Consider the following 24,688-nt stretch of genomic DNA (forward strand, 5'->3'; position numbering starts at 1 on the left):
GGCTCAGTAGATATTTTTTGAATGAATGGTGATAAAGGATGGTAACTAGGACTTGCCTGCAGTATTCACAGTGGCTTTCGTAAGAATAAAACTATATAGCCTACTCTGTACATTTAGATAATAACAGCAAAGTAACTAGCTATGCGTAAGGGAAAAGGAGAAAAGAAAGGAAGACACTGAGGCAGACAACTTCAATTACTTTCTAGTCTTAGGACAGCCAGGCGACATGATTAAAGGAGGAAGTGTCTACCTCCCTCCAATCTTCCTTGGCCCCTGCCCTCAATGCTGGGCTTCTGTAGATGAATGACAGAGTGCAGATGGGGAAGAGCAAACTCTGTCTAGTAAGAAGGCTAAGCACCAGGGAGAACAGAAGACTACTTTGGGCCAATTTGTTGGGGTTTTCCCAAGGACTTTCAATGGTGGTGGTAACAGTCCTGAAGAAGAGGTCGGGGAGAAGAGGTGGGGTGGGGGCCTTCTTAAAAACCTGTAAGGAATTTGGTTTCTGGGTAAATTGAGACTCTGGACACTGTCCTTCCTCACTGGGCTGGAAAAAGCCAGTCCTGGGAATTCCTGCTCAGAGAGCTTCCATGAGCTAGGGTTCCCTGAAGGAACCCAGATGCCAGAGCCGCTCCCAGGAAGAAGGAGAGACTGAAGGGGCCCCAAGAGGCATCAGCTGCACTCCAAATGTATTGAGGTCCACTCTCTGCCCACCCTAAGGGCCCTTGCTATGTGGCCCAGGAAAGAATATCCTGACCTTGACTTTCAAGAGGCCTCTTGCCCAGAAGTGGTACTGAAGTGGTACTGAACTCTTCCCTTAAACTGTCTGCACAACCAGGATAGGGGATGGAACTTTGGATGAACTCCCTAGGCTGGGGGCAGATAAAGAAAGACTGCCAGGCCTGGCACTTAGGGACACAGGCTGGCGGTAGAGCCAGAAAAGGGCTGAACAGGGAGTCCCAAGCAGGAGAGAAATATAATTCCATATTCCTGGCATTATATCCCATCACTGAAAGAGGACCACTTCTCCCGCTACCCCCGCCCCTCCCCCCCTAAATGGAGTCTGCTCATTGGAGCTCTGCCTTGGTGTCCTCTGGGAAGGAAAGGTGACCCCAGAGGGAACCACTCTAACAGTGAGATGTGCCATCCAAAAGAACAGGCTCTCGGGCAGGATCTCTGATGGCAGGGCCAGAGATTGGATAAGGCTCCAGCAGTCCCAAGAAAAGCAGGATCTGGGGGGTCACCTAAGTCCTTTGAGAACCAAGAATAGAGGGTAGATGGCACAGGAGATGGAGGTGGCTGGGTGGCTACAGCACTGCCCGGTTTCATGGGCCAAACTCTGCCCAACATGGTTGATAGCAGAAGAGACTAGGTGGGTTTGGACAGAAAATCTGACCCAGGTGGACTCCTGGTTAAGCCAAGAGAAGCAGCTTGACCAAGGGCTGCGGAGGCCCTCTTACAAAAAGTCTACAGTCAGAAGTCATGGAGGCCAGGACTAAGGCGTAGAACCTGGTTGCAGGGTGTGTGTGTGTGTGTGCATGCATATGTGTGGGTTATAGCCTGAAATAGTATACATATAATTATTTTTAAAAGATATAAATAATCTAAAAAATTGGAAGGGCTGATGGAGATTTGGGGGGCATAGGCCTCTTTAAGACACACCTTGACATCACTGTGGCCCAAGTTTGGAGCTGTGGCTCAGCCACGGTCCTGGAGCCCAGATCTTGGAACACAAGCAGATTAAGGGGGAGTTGGGCACTCCTTGCCTCCTTTGCTGTTGCTCACTGGCCTTTTGCTTTCCCACCCTGTCCCAGCTTTCAAGAGACTGAAAAGAGGGTACTTGCCCTGGGGCTGTAAAAGAGGATGCTTGGCCTAGTGGGTGCGACTGATGGGTGGTGGTGGAGAAGGTGACTCCAGAAGGTGGAAAGTAGGGCCTGCTCTGTGGTAAGGCCTGAGCCTTCTGTAGGAGTCACAGATGTGCCTGTGTGGGTGTGAAGCCTCCCTTACCTGACATCTGCCCACTGAGGAGCTAGGGGCACTTTCCTCCTAGGTTTGGCCCTGAAGTCTACCTGTAGGCAGGGGCCAGACACTGAGACCCAAGGGAGTGGGGCCTATGAGGCCCACTACAGCAAAAGGGAAAGTCCCAGATCCATGTTCTCCTGTGACCAAACCTCATCCTGTCTTCTCTGTACAATTCAAGGATTAGGTGAGTGAACCAGTCTCTTTCAGCTCTAAAAGTCTAGGCCTGATTACTGAACAGAAAAAGGATAGTGATGATAAGAACTCCTATTGAATGCTTGCTATTCAATATGTGGTCGAAACAGGTACTGAATGTTTGGCTTGTGCAAAAAAAAAAAAAACTTTTAAGTGCTTAATCGGTGAGTTAATGTATGTAAAGTAGTTAGAATAGTGCTGGGCATATAGTAGCGCTACGTAAGTAAAAATCCTCATAACAACATTTGACGGTATTCTTATTATCCCTACTTTCTAAATGAGGAAACAAGCCCAGAGAATTTGCCCTACTTGCCTAAAGTCACACAGCAGGTAAGTGATAAAGATTTGAAAGAAGGCAGGTCTGTACCCAGAACCTACTCGCCTCTTTGAAAAAAATCTCCAAGTTAGCAAGGGATCAGTCTCCTTCCCTATATGGGAGCAACTAGTCAGCTTATGGGGTAGTGACATTAGAAAACCTAATTAAGGAGGGAGCCCCCAAACCTAGGGGAATGGCTGTTGCTGAATGGTAGAGAGAACTTGGCCTCTGGAGACCAAAGAACCATAGAAGAACCAGGAGATACCCTTGGCCAGTTCTCAAACATAAGCGTACATCCTAACTGCCATGGTGGAGAGTGTTTACAAACTGCAGGTTCTGGACATTCTGATTCAGTAAGTATGGCATGAAACACAGGAACCTGCATTATAAACAAGAGGTTTGAATGCAGGCCTTCATTAAGAATCACTGACCTAAAGTAGGGAAAAGAGGGAGGCAAAAGACTGTGCTGCCAGGAGGCAACGAGGAACAGTGGGCTTGGATCTGAGCCAGTCGTTTAAGTTGGGTGTCACAGCTGATGCAATACCCCATGGAGCCCACCAAAGGCCTGAAATGGGCGCAATGGGGAAAGAAGAGTGTGTGGGTGGTGTGGAAAAGGGGAGAGAGGAGCACCTGCGTTGTTCTCAAGCCGCACAGTCAGTGGGATTCACCCGGGATCTCAGAACCTCGAGAGAGGCCCGAGGGAGTCCCACCCCAGGACGCAGGCCTTGTTCTAGGTGAGCCAGGGCGAGGCCCGTCAGCTTGAGGGAGGAGGGGCTGAACGCTCGGCTTTTCAAGGCTGCCGGTTCTAGGTACCAGGAATTACGGGAAAGGAAAGTGGCAAGAACAGCAGCCCAAATGAGGGGGCTGGTTGGGATTGGGCGCAGCTTGCCGCACCACCGGACCCTAACTCTTTCTGCTCTTAGGAGCCCAGCGCGCGAAAATCGCGCCCCCTCCGGGAAGGCAGAGGAACTGAGGTGGCCCGCCACCCCCGAACCTGCCTTCTGGCTCCCGGGACTCTGGGCTGCCTCCGCTCGGGAAGCCGCCCCTGAGTGTAGGCGCAGCACCGCCAACTCTCCTCGCAGGCGGAAAACACTCTCCTAGCAGGCGGAGGCGGGGGCGGAGGCGGAGGGGCGGGGTCACGCGTCCTCCCCTCCCCCAGCCCGCTGGCGCCCGGGACATCTCCCGCGCCTCCGTAGCCCACAGGACGCTTGTCCTACAGCGCCTCCTCCTGGACAAGGCGCCAGACAACAGAGCAGGGGGACTGCGCCAGCCCCGGAAACCCGAGGCCCGGGCTTCTTCGCGCGGGCGGAGGTCTTCCCGCGCCGGAGGCTGCGAGCTGGTCCTCCCGTCCCCTGGGGCGGTCGGAAGGAGTTGAGAGGGCTCTGAGGCCGCCTCCCCCCGCAGCACTGACAACAAGCTCGCGGCCCAGGAGCGTGCATCTTCCATTAATTAGGCGAGTCCGGGCGGAAAAGCCCTCCAGTTTGTCCGTTTATTTATTTATTGTTTGACCGCTCTCTGCTGAGCCAGTGGTCCCCACAGAGCCCTCGAACGTGCTGCGCTGGCGTAACAAGATCTGGGAATGGTCCGGCTGAAGGATTGGCCTGAAGTTTGGCGGTTTGAACAGGCGCCAAGAGGAAAGGCCTTTTCCCAAAGCAGAAACACCAGGCTGAAGAAAATCTATACACTTCCCCAAGGATCAGATATATATATATACACACATACACTTATATATATATACATATATATATATATCTTCTTTTAAGGTGTTAAATGTATGTGTGAGTGCTTATTTTAACACCTTGAAAGAAGATTTGGTTTCCTTTTGGCCACTAGCTCGCATTTGCAGACTGTTTCTAAAGTACAGATTTAAATTGGGGTGGGGTGGTAAGTCAAGATGATTGAAAATAACGTAGTCAAGGGCAAGATGTTTGACTATATTTAGAATGAAGGCTGGAATAAAGGAAAGATGAGTGGCGAATCCTGAGGGAGGAGTTGGAGAGATCGGGTTATATCTTCCTGCTCTGAGTCCACTCGTCCCCTCCCCCCTTCCGTGCTTTGCTGGTTGGATCCCCAGGCTGGGCTATTTCATTGCACATGCGCCGGACGCTGGGCAAGCGGGCAAGGCAGGCGCTTCGGGGCACTGAGCTGTACGGTAGCTGTGCGCAGTGCTGGGCGGTGTGAGGCACCACGCACTGCTTCTGCGCCTACCTGCAGAAGCGCTTGGACGCCCCATCTTATAGAGGCAGGAAACATACTTTTTCAGGAAAACCTGTGTTAAAAGCCTCAAACGTCCTTTCTGATCTGCAAGCCCTGTTGCGCCAAACCAGCAAAATCGCCATGTTGCCGGTGAACCCTCTCAAGGTTTTCGTTTGGATCAGCAGTTTCACATCTAGTGCACGCCTTCTCCCAAGTCGTTAATCAAGGCGGGGTGGGGGAGAACCACCTTACGTTCAGAGAGCACAACTTCTCCCTCAGTCTGCACAACTATGAAGTCTAAGGGACCAGTTCCTAGAAAGAGGGTATCTATTCACACCAATTCCGGAAAAGTGGCCCTAAATTGGACTTAAATAGGAATTCCGAGTTCTTGGTGGCTTCTCCCCAGCTTCCGGTGCCCCCGCGTGCCCTGTCCGGCGGCCGCACTGCGGCAAGGCCGTAAATACCTCTAACAGCTGCCTGCCAGTCCAGAGTGAAATACTGTCTTTGTTCCTTCCCCTGCTTCTCGAGCTCGGAAAACAGAATTCTGGCGAAATATATTTATTTGGAGGAGCATCTGACAGGAAAATACGTTTGGTTTTCAGCCCTGGTGCTTGACCACATTTATAACAACGAGCTTTTCTCTGGTCCTCCCGGAGAGCGCAAGCCCAGCTCACTGCCTGACCTTAGACACTAAGGCCCGGACGTGCCACCGGCTCCCTGATGTACAAAGGGATAGAGGTTCGGCCCAAGGACGCTGAGAGTTACACTCTCCCACTTGTGAGGTCCTAGGGTCCAAGTGGTTTTTTTTTAGTTTCGTTTAATTTTTTAAAAATTGGGTTAACTGGGACAGTGGGGGCATTTCTGGCAGTGGCAAAAGCGTTAACTAGTTCCTCTTGGACTAAATGGCCTGCGTTCAAATGTGATTTGCAGATTATTTATTCCCTTAGATGCAATTGACCATTTAAGGTCTTAATGCAATTGACCATTTAAACTCTTAATGCTACCACGGGACTTACAAAGAGCCCCCTAGTCCTCCATATCTGCCCATGACGTCACCCTCTGCTGCGTAATCGGACCTGCAGCCCGCCCAGGTTCTCAGTCACTTGGGCGCGCTCAGCCATCGAACCCAGGGAAAGGCGACTGAAGCTCTGAACACAAGGGCTTGGCCATTATGGCCACAACTCATCCCCACCCCCACCGAGCTTTCAGGCAACCTAGGGGCTCCTTAGGCTCTGGAGTTGCCAGGGGAGGGCCTTGTGAGCCCCTGACCAGGGCCCTGATTTTCAGTAGGTAATGCTGTAAACCAATATGAAAGAATGATCTCAGCAGTACCGTAATAGAGAAGTATTTACAGAATACAGACGTTCCAGATTTAAAAATCACTGAGTTTCTAATTTGTTAGTGATCATAGCGATCCACAACAATTCTGCTAGACGTCAACTGACCACTAATCGTGGCCCTCCATTTTGAAACTCGCATGATTCCGTCGTTAATTACTAAAAATACCTTTCTACAAAGATGTCATTTATTGTTCCGAAATGCTTTTACGGCCAACACGGTTACACTGGAAGATTTGGGAGAACATTAAAATGTTAGGGTTTTCCTCTGGGTGGTTGAAAAAACGATACTCCGCCGCGCGCAGGTCAACCTCATGCGCAATGCGGCAGATTGTCCCAAAGGTTTTAACATTTCACAACGTGTCCACGAGAGAATAGGCAATAGGATTTGAGAACTGCATCCTCAAGTGCCGTTCAAAATCCGTGGGAGAAAATAGCATTTTTTTCTGCAAATAATTTTCTTTCGACTCATAGATATTTTGGTCCAGTAATTTTGAAGTAGAGTTGGAAATGTTGCTATATAATATTTATTCGTAGGCAACACACACACACACACCACGACAGTACATTTAGAGAGCAAAATATCCACTCTTTTCCCAATCCGGCAAATAAGAAACACACGCGATGTCTGAACTTAGACATGCTTCGAATTTCTGAAATGTCTCTTGGTTTTTCCCCAAGACCTGCACCAGATTTTCTGATACTACTACCTCTCAAAACATGCATCCATTTTGTGGCATAGAATAATACAAATGCACCTGACAGATTATTAGATGTGTGAGGAACCTTTCTTGAATTGTTACAAAAATTATCTAAGAACTAGAGAAGCAGTTAATATTTAAAATTCCATCTCATATACAAGGCCCAATAAACCATCAACCCTAGAAATTAGCATCACTCGTCAAAGCCTAGGTTAACAAACCAAGCACATCCTGGATACACAGAATCCACCTCACCCCCAAGCTCCAACCCTCAAAACACACCTGTTAGCCTCCCAGGTACCTCTGACCACAGACAAACCGCAAAACACTGCTCTATACTACAGAGTGCCTTTAGTGACCCCCAGCAAAGCTGACACATCCAGGAAGCATCTGCACACTCTTCCCAGGGTGGGGATCGAGGGGCTCTCCATCTATGCCGCTATCCACCTCCCATAATCTCCAGAGGAAATAGGGCTTCCCTTCGACTTCTGAGCTCAGCTGGACCCCACCCGGGGCCCCAGGGGACGCCCGCTCAGAGATGGAGTGATCTGGGGCAGGGGGCGCAGGCAGCCACTCCCAGGTCCCGGGGAAGGGGAGGGGGTCGGGCAGGGATCTCCGAGCTGCCCAAACGGGTGGGCGCCTCGAGCTTCTCGGTGGCAGCGCTGGGGGCGCGGGGAGGGGACGGCTCTTACCGGAGGTGCCGAGCTGGAGGCGGCGGTCGGCCGGGGCGGCTGCTGTAATCCACTAGGCGCTGCCGGGCTACGCGCGCTCTGCGCGGCAGGGACCCGCTCATGTTAGAGAAGGAGCCGCGTCGGAACCGCGCGGCTCGGTCACCCAGAGCAGGCCGGCTGCTCCCGGCGGGCGGTGTCGGCGCCGGCCGGGGCCTCGGCGCCCCGGATTCCTTCCGGGCTCTCCCGCCTGCCGGGCTCCCCACCGGCTCCGGGGGCGGCAGCGGCGCGACCGGGGCGAAGGAGCGGCGGGGCCAAGTTGGGCGCCGGGCGGGAGCCGAGACCGCCGCGGACCCCGCAATCCCGCAGCCGGCGACTGGAGCCCACCTCTGCGGAGACAAAGGTTAGAAAAAGAGGGGGTGAGGCTCTAGGAAGGCAGAATGCGGGGGGAAATTCGCCTGGGAAATCAGGAAAAAGGCCGTGAAGGCGAGCGGAGCCTGCACATGACCAGCCGCAGCCAATGACGACCGCAAATAGGTCATAAAAAGGTCTATTACCAAGTTGTAAATTTTCTTCAAACAAAAAGGAATTTACTGCAATTCCTTGCGGATTTTGCACATACAGCTCGCAAGCGCCATGTTTTTCCTCTCTTTCTCTCTCGTCTTCCCTCTTCTGTTTTTCTCCTCTCCTTCCTCCCCCTCCTCCTCCTCCTCCTCTTCCTCCCTCCCTCCCTCCCTCCTCTCCTCTTTCTTCCTCTAAGTCCCTCTCCACTGCTCTCTCTGCCTTTCTTGCCTTCACGGTTCCTTTTTCTAGGAATTCTTTTCCTTTTATTTTTTTTTTGGTGGTTTGGCTTGAGACCTCTGCTCATTGGGCGCTGTGTTACAGGGAGAATGAGTGCGGTGTGCTGCCCCCCGCGCTCACTTGGGGAGGTGATCCTGGCGGTCACCCCTCCAACTCTCCCCTCACTTGGTTTCCCCTCCCCTTACCTCACCAAAAGGCCGCTCTGAAAGAGGAGACAAGCACTTTCGGTTTTTGCCCCTCTCATCTCCAGGCAAGCCAGCCCGTCTGACCTTGCGCAGAAAACCTGGGCTCTGCAGGCCAAGAAAATGTGCTCTCCCCACACCGACCCTCTCCTACATAAATTGGGGTCCCTCCCATTTCTTCCAGTTTCTGCGGTAGAATTGCCAACCAGCTCAAAGGCTGGACATGGTTTTATGTACTTGTCAACTTCTCCAAAATAATAGTTTGAACCCCCAATGCCTATTCTTTTTCTCAGCAGAAACATCTTCCTGAACAGTCCTGGGTTAGAGGAAAGGCAATATTTTTGGATTCCCTCTGAAACCCCTTGTTTAAGTCTCCCCTAAGTGCAATTCTCATTTATATGGAATTAATTGTAGCCCCTCTTCCCTTGCCCCCCAAATGTTTGTCCGCTGAAAAGCCTGGTCAATGCAACATTGAAGAGGAGAGGGGCTCCATTTGTTTAGGAAAAAAGCAACTCCCCAGTTTCAGGCTTGAAAAAAAAATAGTCCTTCTTCTTCAAAGGCAGGAGTCACATTCCCTTTGCACTTCTCATGGAAGCTGCCCCAGTGAACCCCAGATGAAAGTAAATGTCCTTGGCTGGCTCCCCTCATCATTAATGCATGGGCATGGCCATCAGGCTTTAGAACCTGCCTGTTAAGAGGTAATCTCTCACCCCCCATCCTTTCAAGGACACTGTCTTTGGATTTCTAGTAATACGTTTATAAACATTTGCATTGGATGTCTATTTGAAAGTTCTCTATTAACATCCTCACACCCAGTAAGTACCTAAGTGGACGTGGACTTAAGCAGGAAGCACGCAGCACCCTCTGGAGCAGGCCATTTGTATCCCTTGAAAAAGCTCCGATGACCTTGGATGTTTTTGATTAAAGTACTTCTGTTGCCACGTGTCAGCAAAAGTCATATTCTTTCTAGAAAAAGTCAGTGGGCTCCAACTTTTCTGGAGGTAACCATAGCAGCAGCCAGGGTCCATTAAAATGTTTTCTCTCTTCCCCTGTTCACCACCAGATGCTCGAGGATTCAGCAAACACTGGGGAAGCAGAGGACAGAGGTTTGGTCGTGAAATAGCAACACCTTCTGCACTGAAGAATAATTAAACAATATTTTTAATTATACAGGAAATCAAGCACGTTGTTGGACCCTCCCAAGCTAGAGCACTTTACACTGGTCTGTATGTGTGGAACTGAACAGAGCTTGTTCAATTCTGAAATATTCTGAGAAATTACTTCAATTGTCAATTTTCCTCTACCCAAATAAAGGCAGAGCTTTATGACCCTCCTTTTTGGCTGAGGGAAGGAGGGCTGGGAAAAGACTCTGCATTTTTTAAAAAGAAGCCATATTTGCACTTCTCCCCACTGTGCAGCCTGTAAGCCATGTGCTGGGCTTTGTGGAATCTCACAAAATGGGAGCCCCTGAACTGACTTTTCTCTAGGAACCATTGAGACCCACACCCTCTTTTGTGTGTTTCTGGTCCACGCAAACAGAGAACCTAAATCACTTTGGACTCTTGGTTTTTTCATCCAGTGTTAACATTGGAGGGTCCGATCTTTCTGTCAACGGTTTACAAACCTCTCTAAGCAGACTCTATAAGCAGTCCAGAGCACCAGAGTGTCGGCTGTTTGCAAAGGGTTCTCTGAAGGTCTATGCAAATTGCTGCAGCAAAAATGTTGGTTTGCTTATTGCGGCAAACCCTCGGATGTTTTCAGGTTTGAGCCAATTAGAAGGGCATCTCCTGCACTCGTCATTGCGAGTTGTCTGCATGAAACACTGTGATGGGGGTTTCTAGCCACTGGAAGAAAGAAGGTGGTGAGTGTGTGTGATTTGTAATTCCACAAGCTCTTTATTTGGAGACAAATCTATGCTTTTCCTAGCTACAAAAGGAAGCATATATACCTACATTTATTACCAACACTTTCTACACACGACTAATCTACGTATATGTACAAATACACCAAATATATACCAAAAATACCAAATTTGTAAATGTACAAATACGCTCAAATGTACTAATTATGCAACAGCCTTTTTCCGTACATGAGCTATGAGTTTATCATGGGTTAGGGGGCCGATGAGGCCAGAAGATACAACACTTTCAGAGGAGCACAAAGTGGAGAGGAAATAAGAACATTTTTACCTCCTTTCCTTCACTGATTTCCACATATATCCATGCACCAGGTCCCACACCATACAGAGAGTCTTGCCCATATCGATGGCTCTAAGAATGATTTGGGGGGAGCATTGTTGTGTAGGAGAGAGCGAATTTTGCTAATAGAGGAGTCCCTTAAATGGAGGGCAGCTGGAGCTCAGCCAGCACCAGTCTCTAGCCAGCTTACTCCCACCCTCTCCCCAGCCAGGCTGTTCCCTAGCCATGCTTTCAGGCACTTGGTATACTTGCTCTAAACCAGTCAACAGCAGAGTCTCAGGCAACACACAGAGCAAAATGTTTCCAAATGCAGCATGCACGTTTGCAGCTGTCTCCTCTCGTGCAACACCCTTGATTTAAAATTGTCTTTCCTGGCTCAGGTCAGCGAATGCCACAGCCATGGCCTCTTCCCTGGATAGAAAGCCAGGTGGTGCTTCGCCTCTTGCCGAACCAGTGCCAACATCTCCCTGGTCCTTGAAACAGCAGGCAGACAGCTTACCAACGCCTGAGGGGGTGATACAGGCCTAAAACTATAGGATTCCAGTTTCTTAACTGTGCAATAAAAGCCACTCTGGATATTAAAATGTACCTCTTTAAAAATACACAGGCATCTAGAAAAAGAAGAGATTTCTTCAATGCCTACCTGATAAAGGTGCTTTTCCTTTTGGGGGGAGAAATGTTAGTTTACTTGAATTTCTCCTCTTCCCTCCCGCCCCTCTTCCCCCTCCTCTTCCCTCATAAAATGGCAGCTGTAGGAGCAGCCTCAAATAGAAAATGGGTATCTTGTTAATAACAGATCCCAAACCCCAGCATCAGCGCCAGCTCAGTGGAATAAGCTGTGGTGTAACCTGGACTCCGGATTGTTACCCACTGGACCTATGACTCCAGTCCTTTGTGAAGTTCAAAGCTTTCCAAGTATCTTATCAAGGTTATTTAGAGCAAGATGAAGCTGGGATAGCCTGGCCAGCTCTCTCTGGAATGAAAGAGAGGCCCCCCTCCTTGCACTGATTTATTTATTTTTACAGCAAGGGTGCACATACCCCCCCCCTTTTAAAAAATCAAGTAGACGCTTTAGCAGGATGTTGCCTTCACGTGAGCCCAGGCGATTGTTCCTGACTCAGGAAAAGGGTTATTGACGGCGCTCAAAGACACTAGCTCTAGAAAAAGATTCATTTCTTTTATTAAAGAGCTAGCTATGTTCTGCAGCGGTTGTTTACACTCGGATTTTTCTGCGTTTGCTCTCAAGGATTGTTTCAAATAGGTGAGGCCAACCTGGAGAACAGCAGAGGACGTACCAACCGACATCTGAGACGTGCACAGCAAGTTGGCTCACAATGGGCGTGCAAACAGAGCGAAGGGAATACAAATAAATATGGCACCTCCTCAAAAAAACGGAATCACAGCGGCGGCCACAGCACAGAGACCTAGCAATTTCAGGCAATACCAAGCACAGTTCAAAACGAAAGCAAGTTCAGAAACAAGAGGCGTTCCACAAGGCGACTTGCCAAAGTAAAAAGTATATGAGTGAAAATGTTATAATTGGCTTTTCAAGTATTCATTCACTCTAGATGATTAAATTGCCATAATTTGTATAAACTATAGAAAAATGATTAAATGTCAACTTTGACATTGTCCTGAAACTTCTGTCACTGGCCCAACATTTTCCCCAAGTTTAAGGAAGCTGCAGAGCCAGGACTACACATTACACTCTTCAGCTAACATGTGCTTTTTGAATATTTGGCCCAGACTTTTTCCCAGAGATATTACATTTACAAAATACTCAAAGAAACCTTTTAGGAGTAAACAAAAGGCACCCGAACCATTCATTATAAAAGTAGAAAGAAAAATATAAATAATACCATTTTAATCAAATAATATAAAGTAAATATTCTGCAGGCATAATTTTTTTTAAAAAATTAATAGACTTCTTTTAATTTACTCACCATAAAGAAAAAATTTAAAATGTTCAAGTGCACTTGTTTGATTAATAAAGCATTTTATATTCAATTATTTAGTGCTAAACATTAGGAAGTTTACGTTGTTGAGGCAAAATCACCAGCTCAGCCATTAAAAACTACCATTATAAAAATATAGCTACAAGGTCAGAATCAAATTACTCTTACATAGGACAGCTCAAGGGCTGTTCCTGTACGACACTAGAAACTTTTTTTAAACACCCAAATCCCTCTCAAAGCGCAGAAACCTCAAGAGCAGTGACATGAAGGTAGCTTGAAATACAGGTAAAGTCCTTTCCAACAAAGAAAATAGGTGGTGTTCACCAGCATATGCTGATCATTAGTTTCAATAATCTGCGGTAAAATTTTAAAGGTGGAAGTTAATTTGTTGGGCCTTCGGCTCGGTCTTCCTCCAGCTCTTGGGCTTCCTTTTTGGTTTCCCCATCCTTCACCTCCTGTCGGGAAACCGGGAATTTGTCCTTGTTGTTCTCCTTTTTCCATTTCATTCTCCTGTTCTGGAACCAGATTTTTACCTGTCTCTCGGTGAGGGCCAAGGCGTGGGAAACCTCGATTCTTCTCTTCCTGGTCAGATAAGGGTTAAAAAGGAATTCCTTTTCCAGCTCTAGGGTTTGGAATCGACTGTAGGTTTGTCTTCCTCTTCGTCTACCAGGAGCTGCTGATTAAAACAAACAGAAAAAAAAAGGAAAATAAATGTTTTAAAAATGTAATGGTGCATCTGCAGGTTGCTGAAGGTTTCTGGAACGGGTCTAAGGAGTGAAATATACACAACTCTCCTTAGGTCTGATATATATATAGGATGGGCAGTCAAGAGGGGCAGAGAAAACGTCTTCGCAATCATTCTGTCCCCATCGTCTTTACATGGTTTCCACTTAAAATAAAAAAGTTTATCTTACTTTATAAGAGTCACTGTAAGCTACACAAAAAGGAAAAGGAGAGGGAGAGGAAAAGGGAGTTTTAAAGCTAGAACGTGAGATGAAAGCAGATTTCTCCCCCTCTGCCCCCTTAAAAAAAAAAAAGCATCCCAACCTTGTGGTCTCATCCAGGGAAACATTTGAGAAGGAGACGAGCTCTTATTTAAGTGGTCTGGGTCCTCGCCAATATTACCACTGGACGATTTACAGTCAGGATATTGTACCAGCTCGGCCTCTTGCTGGGTCGTAAAAATCGGCTGTCTCTGTAAGTTATCGTATCCGTAAAACTTCGCGGGCTCCCGGTGACAGGCAATCCCGCCGCAGGGGGGAGGCGGCGGCGGCGGAGGGGGGGCGGCCTGGTAGGCTGCGGCCGGGCTGCCCCCTCCGGGGTGGAAGTACTCCTGGCCGGGACCGGGGCCGCCCCCACCACCGCAAGCCGGCCCGGCAGGCGGCGGCGACGGGTGCGGGTGCGTGTGCGCCTGCGGGGGCGCGTGCGGGAAGCCGGCGGCGCTGTTGCCATAGAGCTGCAAGGCGGCGGCGGCGGCGTGGCGGCCGCCGACCTCTGGCGCGAAGTGACAGTCGTAGTAAGTGGGATTGATGGCCTCGCCCGCCGCCTTGTACTTGGAGTACAGCGGGTTCACGAAGTACGAGCTCATCGGGGCGGCGGCGGCCGGGGGCCGAGGAAGGGCGGCCCCGGGCGGGCGGGCGGCGCGGAGCAGGCAGGGAACGCGCCTCAGCGCGACCGCACTGCCGCGGGGGCCTCTGGGGCGGCTGCTGGCGCCGCTGGGGCCGCCGGGCTACGTTGCTGCTGCCACCCGCCCGCCCTCGCGTCGCCTCTGAGGCCGGGTAGCTGCGGGGCCTCGGCTACTGGGCGCTCATGCTCCGCTCTCGCGCCCGCCGCCTCTACCTCGCGCCGCCTCCCTGGCGGGTCGCGGGGCCTCACCCAGTCCCCGCGTTCCACCGCCCGCCCGGCCTCTCCCGGCGCGCGCCGGCTCGGGCTCAATAAAATCGCCGACGCCCCGGGTGACCTGCCCCGCTGCCTCCACTGTTTCCTCTCAGGCACCAGGCGGCCCTGCAGGAGCGCACCGGACAAGAAAAAAAGTACGCCCGGCCCACGGGGACACTCTTTGGCTTCGGTTTACAAACCCCCGCTCTGGAGGGAAAAGGAAAAAAACACCCTCTGCCCGCCGCCACCTCTCACCTCGCCCCCCCCCGCAGCCCCCTCCCACCGCTCTCGCCGCCGCTGCCGAGGCTGCCACCCCGGTGCGCCCCGGCGAGGCATTTTCGCACCAAGCCACTGCTCAGAGACGGAGCGAGATGGACGCGAGATAACCGCGCGGAGGGATCCGTGAGGAGGCGACACTGTTGCACACGATGGACGCCTCACAGTGGCTGGGAGATGCCTCCGCCGGCCTTAAAGGGGGCCCATAAAGCCGCACTGCCAAGGGCTCGCCGTGCCCCCGGGGGCCGAGGGAATGCGAGCCACAGCCGGCGGGGCGGGGGCGCAGCACAGCCTTACACTTGGCGGGGAGGGAGGCAGGGAGGACGCTCCCAGGAGGCTGTGGAGCAAATGACTCCCTCCCCGGTCCCCTGTAGCAGCCCTTCAGAGGCTGGCTGTGGCTTTTGCGCCTTTGGACACGCGGGCGCAGCCCAGGGAGCGAGGGCAAGCCGTGTAGAAGATCCGGACCGAACATTTGCGTTAGGTCCTATCCAAGTAATTTGATTAAAGGCCACAAGGGTGACCCCAATACCTTGCATTATCAAAGCGAATCTAAGCCCTTCTTTTCCAGCCGAGCGGGCCTTGTGGAAATGAGATGTACATTTACCCTTGAAGCACTGCACGCCTGGCTGAGGCTCCCAGGTTAATTGATATTTAATGGCAATCATGCCCATGAATATAGTTTCCATCATTTCACCCTCGATAGACGTCAGTACCAGGCGCAGGGGGGAGGCTGAAGAATGTGGCGGGGCGGGGGGGGGGAACATTAGCATTGCTGAGGGAGTAAATAGAAAAGCAGACAGAAATGTTCCAAGGCGGGAAGGGAGGACTCACGCTGAGGTGGGTGGTATTTCCTCGGGCGAGACGCACGACTCCCGGGTCTCAGCCCCTGCGCAGAGCGGACCTGGGCAGGCGGTGGCCCCGGGCGGAGCACGGGGGACCGACGCCCGCGAGTCCCCCCAAGGAGCCTCCGGGCCGGCGTTCGGATCGCGCCGGTTCCAAGCAGCTGCAGGCGGCGCGCGTCTTCTGACGATTCTAGTTCATCCAACGAGCCGGTGAAGTTACCGCCGAGAGCGGGTGCCGGGCTCAGCTTTAAAAGTTACCGATCTTTCCAAAAGAAAAAAAAAGAGAAAGCTCGCTCTAGCTTATGAGCGATGAGGAAGAGGAACGTCCCGTGTCATGTGGGGAAATCGAGTGTGAATCGGCAAAATATTCCTGATTTTAGAAACTCGCTTTGAAGCCGCTTGGCGTTACACCACCTTTCACCTTCTCTTCTCCACATCTCCCACTCCCCCCTCCCATTTTCGTGTCCAATAAATGTAATAGGTCTCTACATTTGAGTGCGTTTTCCTTTGCCTATTCTGCCTTTTTCGTGGGTTCTTTGGGTGACCCTTTTCCTTGGGATGATCCATTGTTGTTGAGGGCGGCAAGCCCACCGGCCTTGGGAACCGACCTCAGAAACACTCCCGAGCCCACCGAGGAAGCTCCAGCTAAAGCTAAAACACACCTCCCCGGCTTTTCACGCCAAATGCGAACATCTAGAACCCCCACACGGCTCCCAAAGGTGCAGCAGGCGAGTGATTTCAACTACCCCTCTCTCCTTGTGGGGTGGCCCAGCTTGTGAGTGAGCTGAGGTCAGTCCGAGTGGACTGAATATCATATTTTGCAAATGGAGAAAATAAGGTCGAGATGGAAAGGCATAACAAGATAACGTTTAAGACTCAATTGTTTCTACAGGGAATAGCTGAAAATGGTTAAGGTAAACGGATTTCTAATGAATCAAATGATAAAGGCATGCTTTGTTTAACTTTTAAATTAGCAGGGAGTGCAAGGAGGCTTTTGTTGGAGGCATGGTGACGGGTAAGGGTTTCTTGTTGTTGTTTTCTGCCAGTTATCGCCAGGTAAAATTTCCTTTAAATCCGAAGGCGAACGAACTGATTCTGACAGTTAACGATTTGTACTCCAACCTTGCAAGTACCCAATTAAAAGAGTATTATTTTCAATAAAGCCTTGGAATGCAATTGTGCCTTTTTATTTCACTGTTTGGCGTGTGTGCGTGTGCGTGTCTAAACCCTCGATAGTGGGTTTTGGAATGGAATGGGGGAAAAAGAAGAACGAGCCTAGATCTCAATAATACAAGGCACCTTCTAGAACTTTGTGATTCCTGGGGCGGGAGGGCGGGGAGCGAAAAAGAAACACTACAAAATTCATTTCTACGCATTCTGGCCTAATTAAGAAAACATGATAACACAACATTTCCTCCTGGGACAAAACACTTAGTTTTTTGTTTTTTCCTTCAAGCATTCTGTTTATAATCTGAATGGGAAGAGAGTGCGATTAACTTCGTAAATAAAGATGTATGCTTTTACACATTTCTGTTCTGATACAATGCATTGACTTACCATAACGTTTTATAGTTTCAGCTGTGCCGTAGTCCAAATTTTCTGAAATCCTAAGCCAAAATTTTATAAGTAACAAACCCTTCCGGAGAATTTAACAGTGCACATTGCTTCTTTTTGCTTAAATTTATCCTAATTTGGAATTTAAAATAAGATTGTAAGTATCTTTAATCAAAGCCTTCCGCCGCAACTCCAGCTTTACTATCACAAAGTGGAGCAACGGCGCTCTCTAGTGGCCAAATGCCATCTCTAGCCGACGGAGCTTAACTTCTCTTTATTCGACACAAACCATTTCCAATCTTGTTCTTTAGTTTGACTGGGGCTTGGATCACTGACACTAATAATGCTTCATCCCTTTGTCGACGAGTCAAGTGCAGCAAACAGGGGCTCCTGAATGCCAAAGATATTTGGGCTCCCAAGAGCTTCCAGTAGTGTCTTTTTCAAAAGCTTCCAGCCCTTCTTTTGCCAGACACAGTAAGTCCCCATTCTGTAATCGCCCACAATTATAGGATGGGCTAGATTTTTAAAAATTACAACTGCAACAGGCCTGTTTTTTTCCCCAATGGAGCCAGGGACTTCAAAAACTAAGAAATTATAGAAGTTACATTTGTTAATTTTTTTCTTTTAAAGCCGTTACACTTAGCATTAAATCGTGAATATTTGCTACTTTAACTTTGTAATTTTAATGCTTCAGGCCCATTTCACTGGACAATGGAGGGGGGATAGAAGTCAAATTAAAAGCTTTTTGCTGTATCTCTGAATGGCTGTCTGAAAAGGCCCTGTTGGGCGGTGTTCACTGGAACTTCTATGCACAATAAATGAGACATTAAATTTATACCAAAAGTCACATAGTGAAGTGAATTGACTAAGCATTCCACCTGTTTTTTTTTAAAAGCCAAGACTTCAATCAGTTTAGGTGTTTCCTGAGAGGTTAATCTTTTTTTCTCATTTTCAAAAATTCTTTCCTCTAATTCAGCTGTAACGATTAATTTTTCTATAAGCAAATATATATAATTTCCAACAATATTTCTGCTACGAGGTTTGCAGTGGAGGGCCAGATATTTTTGTGAAACGTCATTTAAGTAACCGCATCTTTTCCCGCCGACCATGCGGCTGGGGGACGCTCGGCCTAAGTAAATGACCCAAGATCACTAACTCTCCCACCCCCAAATAACAGGCCTATTTTTCTCTTTTTTAAAGTACAAGCTAGAAGGCGGCCATAGTCAAATATTATTGAGAGCCACCCACCGGCTACTTCTAATACCCAACCCATTTTAAAAATCAGAAATATATCGTCTCCTCCTTCCTACCGCCCTCCATTTTTATTCCCTAGGTGCTCACACCTCATCCGGGGGTCCCAAGCCCCTGCCTTCTTAGTCCAACAGAGTCCTGTTTACATTTTATTGTCCAGATTTTAAGACCCAGTTTTGTCTGCATTTTTCCTTTCCTCCCACAAACACAAACATCAAAATGAGATGGTTTCAAAGAGAAGCGCCGGGCTTGTCGTAAACTCATTACCTCCAGACGTCTCGCCGGCTCGATGGCTTTATGACACCTTGTCTCTTCCTGTTTTCAAAGAGCCCAAGGTATCGGGTTGGTCGCAGGGGCGGGGGTACGCAGCACCTTCTGCCGGATCTGGGCCTTGGGTTTCCCTCCAAGCCCCCCTCTGCTTTTCCTTCAAGTCCCCTCTTTCGGCCGGATCCCCCCAAACTCTGCCATCGCCCCCGGCTTCCGCCCAGCCCAGGCCGCCCGGCGCCTGCCTCTCCGGCCTGCAAAGGCTGGGCTGGGCCCGATCCTTCACTTACAATGACCTTCATTTTAGCCTCTGAACGCGGCCCTCAGAGGGCCGAGCTGGGGGCTAACAACACAGAAACTGGGTAGGGGGAGGGGCAGCGGGGTGGGGATAGCTGCGGAGGAGAGCCTTGACCATTTTGATCTGCTAAGGTCACTTTGGGGCTCCCGTGCGGAGGAGCGGAAGCTCACGGTCTACCCGGCTCAGCCCTCCCGGAGCCAGCCAGCCAGCCCCGCGGACCTGGAAGAGTTGCCCCAGAGTGCAGAACTGGCCTCTCCCTGGTTTGGAGACGATGTCGATGGCTGCGACTCCATGAGCAGAGGGAGAGGTGGGGCACGGTATGTCAAAGCCCCAGCGAGAGGATGCCTGGTGTCTGGAGCCCGTGGGGCCGCTGGCACTGCTGCAAGGCTGACACTGGGCCCAGGGCACAGAGTTCGCAGAGGCACTGGAAGCAGGCTAGGCGGCCAGGGGAGGACGGCCAAGTGCCCCCAGGGGCCGGGCTCAAGGCTGGGTCTGCCCACCCAAAGGGAGACTCAGAGGCACATCAGAGAGACCTCTCAGGTGGAAGGGCCCCGGATTTTTAGCAGCGTCTCCTTCCCAGGGATGAGGGAAAAGTCCCATGAGGGTGACATTTTGCAGAGAGCCGGAGAAAGCAAGCACACAATGTTCAGGGCCAGCGTCTGGGCTCCATTTGATCAGGTCAGCATTTATTGGTAGGAAGCGGTAACATTTACAACTGGTCCTCAGGCAGGAGCCGGGAGGGCCTACACCCGCGGCCGCCCACTGGAGCCAAGCCCTCCCGGGGAGAGAGTGGCTCCTCCAATGCCCTGAGAAGAAACCCCCGACCCACCGGAGGCCCTGGGCTCCTCTCTCGGCCTCATTCCAGGTCTCAGTGGAGGGCCCGCGGGCTCCCTGAGGAAAGTGGGCTTCCGTAACCGGTGGGCAACACGGCCGGGGCTCAGCCTAGGCCGGCTTCCTCATTGTCGTCGCTCTGCCTTCGCTGTCGGAAGTGGGGTGCGCTTGGCCCCTGCTTGAGCAGCGCTGGGGGCTAAACTACAGCACTTTTCAGAAACATAGGGGACATTTACACAGGAGAGGGCTCCTCAAGCCGGCGTGCACTCACAAAATATAGCATTTCCTAAGGAACCAAAGGGACAGGAAACAGGGGAGCGGGATAGGGCAACACCCCAAAGCCACTTGGTTTCTCCAACACATAAGCGAGCAAATACAGTCCCCCAAATACCTCACAGAAACCAACCACACAGTCACTTCTACCTAAAAAAAAAAAAGGCCGGGGTGGGGAGAAATGTCCAAATCGCTGAAGAACTTCTGGAAATCAAGCACACACACACACACAAAAACCCTCTGCCACTGCAAAGCCGAGTGGTCCCACCGGCGCCGCGCCGGGTCAGTCTCCTTTGGGGCATTTCTCCTTGCTCATCTTTTTCATTTTCATCCTACGATTCTGGAACCAGATTTTGACCTGTCTCTCTGTGAGGTTCAGAATCCTTGCCACCTCATAGCGCCGGTCCCGGGTGAGGTACATGTTGAAGAGGAATTCCTTCTCCAGCTCAAGCGTCTGGTATTTGGTGTAGGGACAGCGCTTTTTCCGGGTGGAGCGAGCGTGGATCCAGTTTGCTGCGGGGTTGTCTATGAAGAGGGGTGTTTGGAGAAGGGGAGTGAGGGGCGGAGGGGAGGCAGGGAGAGACGGCAGGGTGGGGGAGAGAGGTCGTTAAATTAATTTCACCAAGGATGGCTGCTTTTCACAACTTGGGGGGAATTATCATAAAAAGCCTTAATGCCCGCGCTCTGTTTACCGTACAAACCGCGCGCCCAGGGTAGGTGGTTATGGGAAGCTTTTTTATGGATGCGTGTTGCTCGCCTAGGCTAGGGTAGGCGTCTAGACGTTTTTATAGGTTAGTAAAACTATCAGTTTTGCACATTCGAGCCTTACAGGTTTCAGCAATAAATCAGGGGGCAATTTCTTTTGCACTTACTTGGGTCAAGTTGCTGCTGCGGCGGCTGCGGCTGCTGCTTCTCCTCCTCCTTCAGCAGGCAGCCCGGGCTCGGGTGGTCGCTGCGAGCCGAGGGCTCCGATGAGCCGCCTGCCCCGGACCCAGACCCGATCCCCGCCCCGGGCCCGGTTCCCCCAGCCACTGCTGCCGCCTTGTCCCGTAGGAACGAGTTGCACGAGAACTCGGGGCCGCCGCTCCCCTGGGACTCCCGGGCCGCGGAGCACTCAGTCCGTTTGGAGGAGGAAGACGAGGAAGTGGAGGAGGAGGTGGAGGTGGAGGTGGTGGTGGCGGCGGTGGCGGCGGCCGGTGCCGCTCCATTTTCAGGCTTAATCCCGTAGTGGCGCCCGTTGGGTGGACCGCTGGGGCCAGGGCTGGGACCGGGGCCCGGGCCACCGTCGCCTCCGCCACCGCCCGCACCGCCCGGGAAGCCGGACAGCGGCTCCATCCAGGAGCGCATGTAGCGGCCGGGCTCGGAGGCGGCGGCGGCCAGGGGCGGCGGGGGCACGTATGGGTGGTAGAGGCCGCTCATCGCCGCCGCCGCTGGGGCCTGGGCGGGCACCGCGGACCACGAGGCGGAGAACACGGCCGATTTGGGGGCGAAACTACACGAGGCAAACTCGGCGGCGGCGGCGGCCGGGCTGTCGGCCACACCTGCGGGCCTGCCCTGCGCGCCAGGCCCTGGAGGTCCGAAGCGCGCGGCGAACACTTCGTCGCCCTCATGGCCTATGAGCGAGTCCACGTAGTAGTTGCTGAGGGTGCCACTGGAGGACATTTTGAGGCGCCGTGCGCTCCCACCCAAGGTTACACTGCCCGCCGCCGCGCCGCTCCCCGCCGGCGCCCGAGCCGCCGACTAGTTCGCAGGCTGCAGCCTCCACCATTGGTCGCGCGGCCCACGTGATCATATTTACCAATACCGGGAGTAAATCAGTCCGCTAAACTGGGGGCTGCTGTGATTTAAAAAAAAAAAAATCATCAACATAAGCGCGGCAATTAGAGCCCGCGGGTCCCGACCCGTGCGCCGGGCTCAGCCCGGCCTGACTCGGCCAGCCCAGAGGCGGCTGGGACCACACGCCCGACCGCGGCCGGAGGAGGCGCTGGGGACTATTTGTTCCCCACTTCTGGCCGCACTCGGTCTTGCAGTCCCGAGCTGGTGCTGCCTCCCCAGTGCCTCGGCTCCGAGCTACCGGCCGTGCGTGCTGGGCGCACCCAGCACTTGGCAGAGCCCAGAGTAGCCCGGGGAGGGGGGGAGCGCAGAGCTGGTGCGGCCCGAGACAGGACGGCCTTCGGAGGCGGCCCCCCTGGCGCCAGAGGGGAGTTCTTCTCCCCGTGCCTCTCTCCCGACCCAAACCCACCCCTCCCTACGCATACCCACACACACGCTCTCTCACAGCTTGTCGTGTTGTTTAAAACAGGTGGAAGACCTCTGTAATGATATTATGCCTTTCAATAAAAATTTTATGAGGTGTATTTGATTATAGATTAATGTGTCCCTAATAAAACGGACGGATGGAGCAGCTCGGAGGGCCCCCTCCCCCTACCACACTCACGCGCGCGCGCAGCCACACACACCCCCGACGTGAGGCTGAGCACACGCCGAGGCCCGAGGGGTGAGCTGGGGCGGCCTGGCCCGTGGGCTGGGCGTGGCGGCGGCCACGGCCCGGGCTCTGTCTGCCCTCGGAAGTGTCCGCAAGCTGGCAGTGGGCACCGCGCGGACAGTGGCGGCCAGGGTGCCTTGTCTTCTTCGGGACTTCTGGAAAGGTCCTGGAAGAAAACACGCCATAGGGCAGAACCCAGATTGTAGAGCAGGCCCGCTCCCACCCGCTGCCCCCTGCCCCCAACTCGCCTCAAAGAGGCCAGCATCTCCCTGGGCCAGGCCGATTCCCATGGTTCCCACTTAACGGCCTCTGAGTGGATTCCGGATATGTCTTTTAAATGGCTTGGTCCTTGGGCTACTCTCTTAGGAATTCTTTCTTTCTTTTTTTTTTTTAAAGCCTCCAAAGGTAAGGCTGGGCAGCCTTGAATCTGAGGGAAATGCCCATTGTCACTCCCAAATCCATGGTACAGAGCCTCGGAAGCCCGGCTGGCAGCCGAGACAAAAGCAGCCGGGCCGCCGGCGGTGGAGGATATATTTCTCGCTCTACAAGTTGCCCAGCGCACCCTTGGAGGGCTCCCAGCCCACCTCGAGCACCGGAAAGGAAGGGGGGAAATGGCTATTTCTGGCCTAATCGATTGCCTTTGCCAATGGCTTTCTGATTTTATTCCAGAGGAGCTGCCTTTGCCTGTAGCACGGGTTTTCCTCCAAGACATGGCCCCCTGTCAACAACGAATGGTGCTCCCCACATCGCGGGGGGTAAACTGAGAAGCTAAAATTGCCCTCCTCTTCTGCCTAACCAATGGAGGTCTGGGCAAATCTATTCCAGTGTTCCCAACCTGGCACTGATGTGCAGCCATCCCTCTTCCACCCTAGGAAATGGCTCCCCTAAAGGGTTCTGTCTTGGAACTGGGAAAGACTCTTCGTTTTCGGGAGGAAGTTTAAAACTCTGAATAAATACTGAGTCTCCCAAATACTCCTTGGATGAGGGTTTTAAGGCTCAGACCCCCTAAGAAAGGGGACAAATGAAAAGGACGTGTTTTGTGAAGCTGCTTGAATCTATCGGAGACCCTCTGAAACCACAGTACGACATGGGGTAACGAATTCTCTGTCAGATCATCCCCCCAAGGCCTCTCCTCTCTTCTCCCTGGCCAGACTAAAGTCTGGACCCTCTTGGGCTGAGGATCCTGCAATCTATCTATCTATCTATACACACACACATACACACACACACACACACACACACGTGAAAGCTGGCTGGAGTTTTCTGAGCCATGGTGGTAGCTTGAACATTGGACTTCATGGGAAGTCATATTTATCTGTAAATTCTCTTTCGGTCACCCTTCGTATATTTTCTTGCCTCCCAGATACAATGGCTCCAACCAGCATTTTGTAATTAAATAGGGGGAGGATTAACTGGGGAAAACCTTTTCTTCCTTTAAAAAATTTTTTCTTGTAGGCCACCAAAAGGTAATGACTGAGCATAAAATCCTTCCACAAGGAAACCAGGGCAACGTGGGATGGGAAAACTCACCCATCCTCGACTTCACTTTGGCCTGGCTGTCTTGCGCTTGGGATGGGGGTGGGGGTGGGGATGGGGATGGGGGTGGGGGTGGGGGTGAGGGAAATGGGGACTGAATTGGATCCGATGCAATGCTAGGTTGCTGCTTGTCCTTGCTCCTGTAATGGAGGCCTGGCGGCTTCCCGGTGGGCAAGACAGATTTTAACCCAGCCCCTCATGATGGCACACCAGCCAGAAATCCCCAAGACTCCACTGAAAGCATTAAAAATAACACAACCAAAACCAAAGAGAGGAAGACACACAAGTGGGGAGCTGCGAGGAAAATGCGGTTTGGCACAGGCTTAACTTACCAGGCTGAGACTAGAGGGGAAGCTCACACCCACTGACAAATCAATTATGTTACTATCATGGGGGGAGGGGGAGAGGGGACCCTCCTTCTTCCCAACTAGGAAAACAGTACACACAGTCTGGATTATCACTCCCCTGACCACTGCCAAATTTCAGCACAAAAGACCCCCTTCAGCTTTTCTCTCCCATTTCCCCTCCCCTGCTCTCTACCACCCAGTCAACTGACCCAAACAAGCAGTTTAACAGGAAGACAATCTCACCAAAGTCTTTCATTTCCACCGTAACATATTTCCATGTCAGAAAGC

At 51.7% G+C, this 24,688-nt stretch overlaps 3 protein-coding genes across 6 annotated transcripts in view; all 3 read right to left on the reverse strand.

Moving 5' to 3' along the window:
- Positions 1 to 9,524, reverse strand: part of HOXD3 (homeobox D3) — a 37,596-nt gene extending 28,072 nt beyond the window's left edge. The window contains exons 1-2 of one of the 3 annotated variants that reach the window (XM_060152586.1): positions 9,236 to 9,524; positions 7,454 to 7,818 (exon numbers count right to left, since the gene is read on the reverse strand). The gene's annotated coding sequence lies outside the window, so the exon portion shown is untranslated. Of the gene's footprint in view, positions 1 to 7,453; positions 7,870 to 8,051; positions 8,075 to 9,235 lie in introns of those variants that run through there. The other 2 variants (XM_060152588.1, XM_060152587.1) reach the window with 2 other exon arrangements.
- Positions 9,525 to 11,773: 2,249 nt separating this feature from the next.
- On the reverse strand, positions 11,774 to 14,724 carry HOXD8 (homeobox D8). Of its 2 annotated transcripts, none has more exons than XM_060152594.1 (2): positions 13,613 to 14,724; positions 11,774 to 13,238 (listed from the first exon to the last, which is right to left on the reverse strand). In XM_060152594.1, exons 1-2 carry the CDS (start codon positions 14,151 to 14,153, stop codon positions 12,946 to 12,948), a joined length of 834 nt encoding a protein of 277 aa, XP_060008577.1. In that variant the 5' UTR covers positions 14,154 to 14,724; the 3' UTR covers positions 11,774 to 12,945. The 2 variants fall into 2 exon arrangements, with proteins under 2 accessions (XP_060008577.1, XP_060008576.1); XM_060152593.1 differs by having other exon boundaries at positions 11,774 to 13,241; positions 13,613 to 14,713.
- Positions 14,725 to 19,586: 4,862 nt separating this feature from the next.
- HOXD9 (homeobox D9) lies at positions 19,587 to 21,776 on the reverse strand. Its single transcript, XM_060151419.1, has 2 exons — positions 20,905 to 21,776; positions 19,587 to 20,557 (listed from the first exon to the last, which is right to left on the reverse strand). The coding sequence occupies exons 1-2, from the start codon at positions 21,692 to 21,694 to the stop codon at positions 20,316 to 20,318; spliced, it is 1,032 nt and encodes a 343-aa protein (XP_060007402.1). The 5' UTR covers positions 21,695 to 21,776; the 3' UTR covers positions 19,587 to 20,315.
- Between the last annotated feature and the right edge of the window lie 2,912 nt (positions 21,777 to 24,688).

Source organism: Lagenorhynchus albirostris, chromosome 6, assembly GCF_949774975.1.
Source record: "Lagenorhynchus albirostris chromosome 6, mLagAlb1.1, whole genome shotgun sequence".
NCBI classification, from domain to species: domain Eukaryota; kingdom Metazoa; phylum Chordata; class Mammalia; order Artiodactyla; family Delphinidae; genus Lagenorhynchus; species Lagenorhynchus albirostris.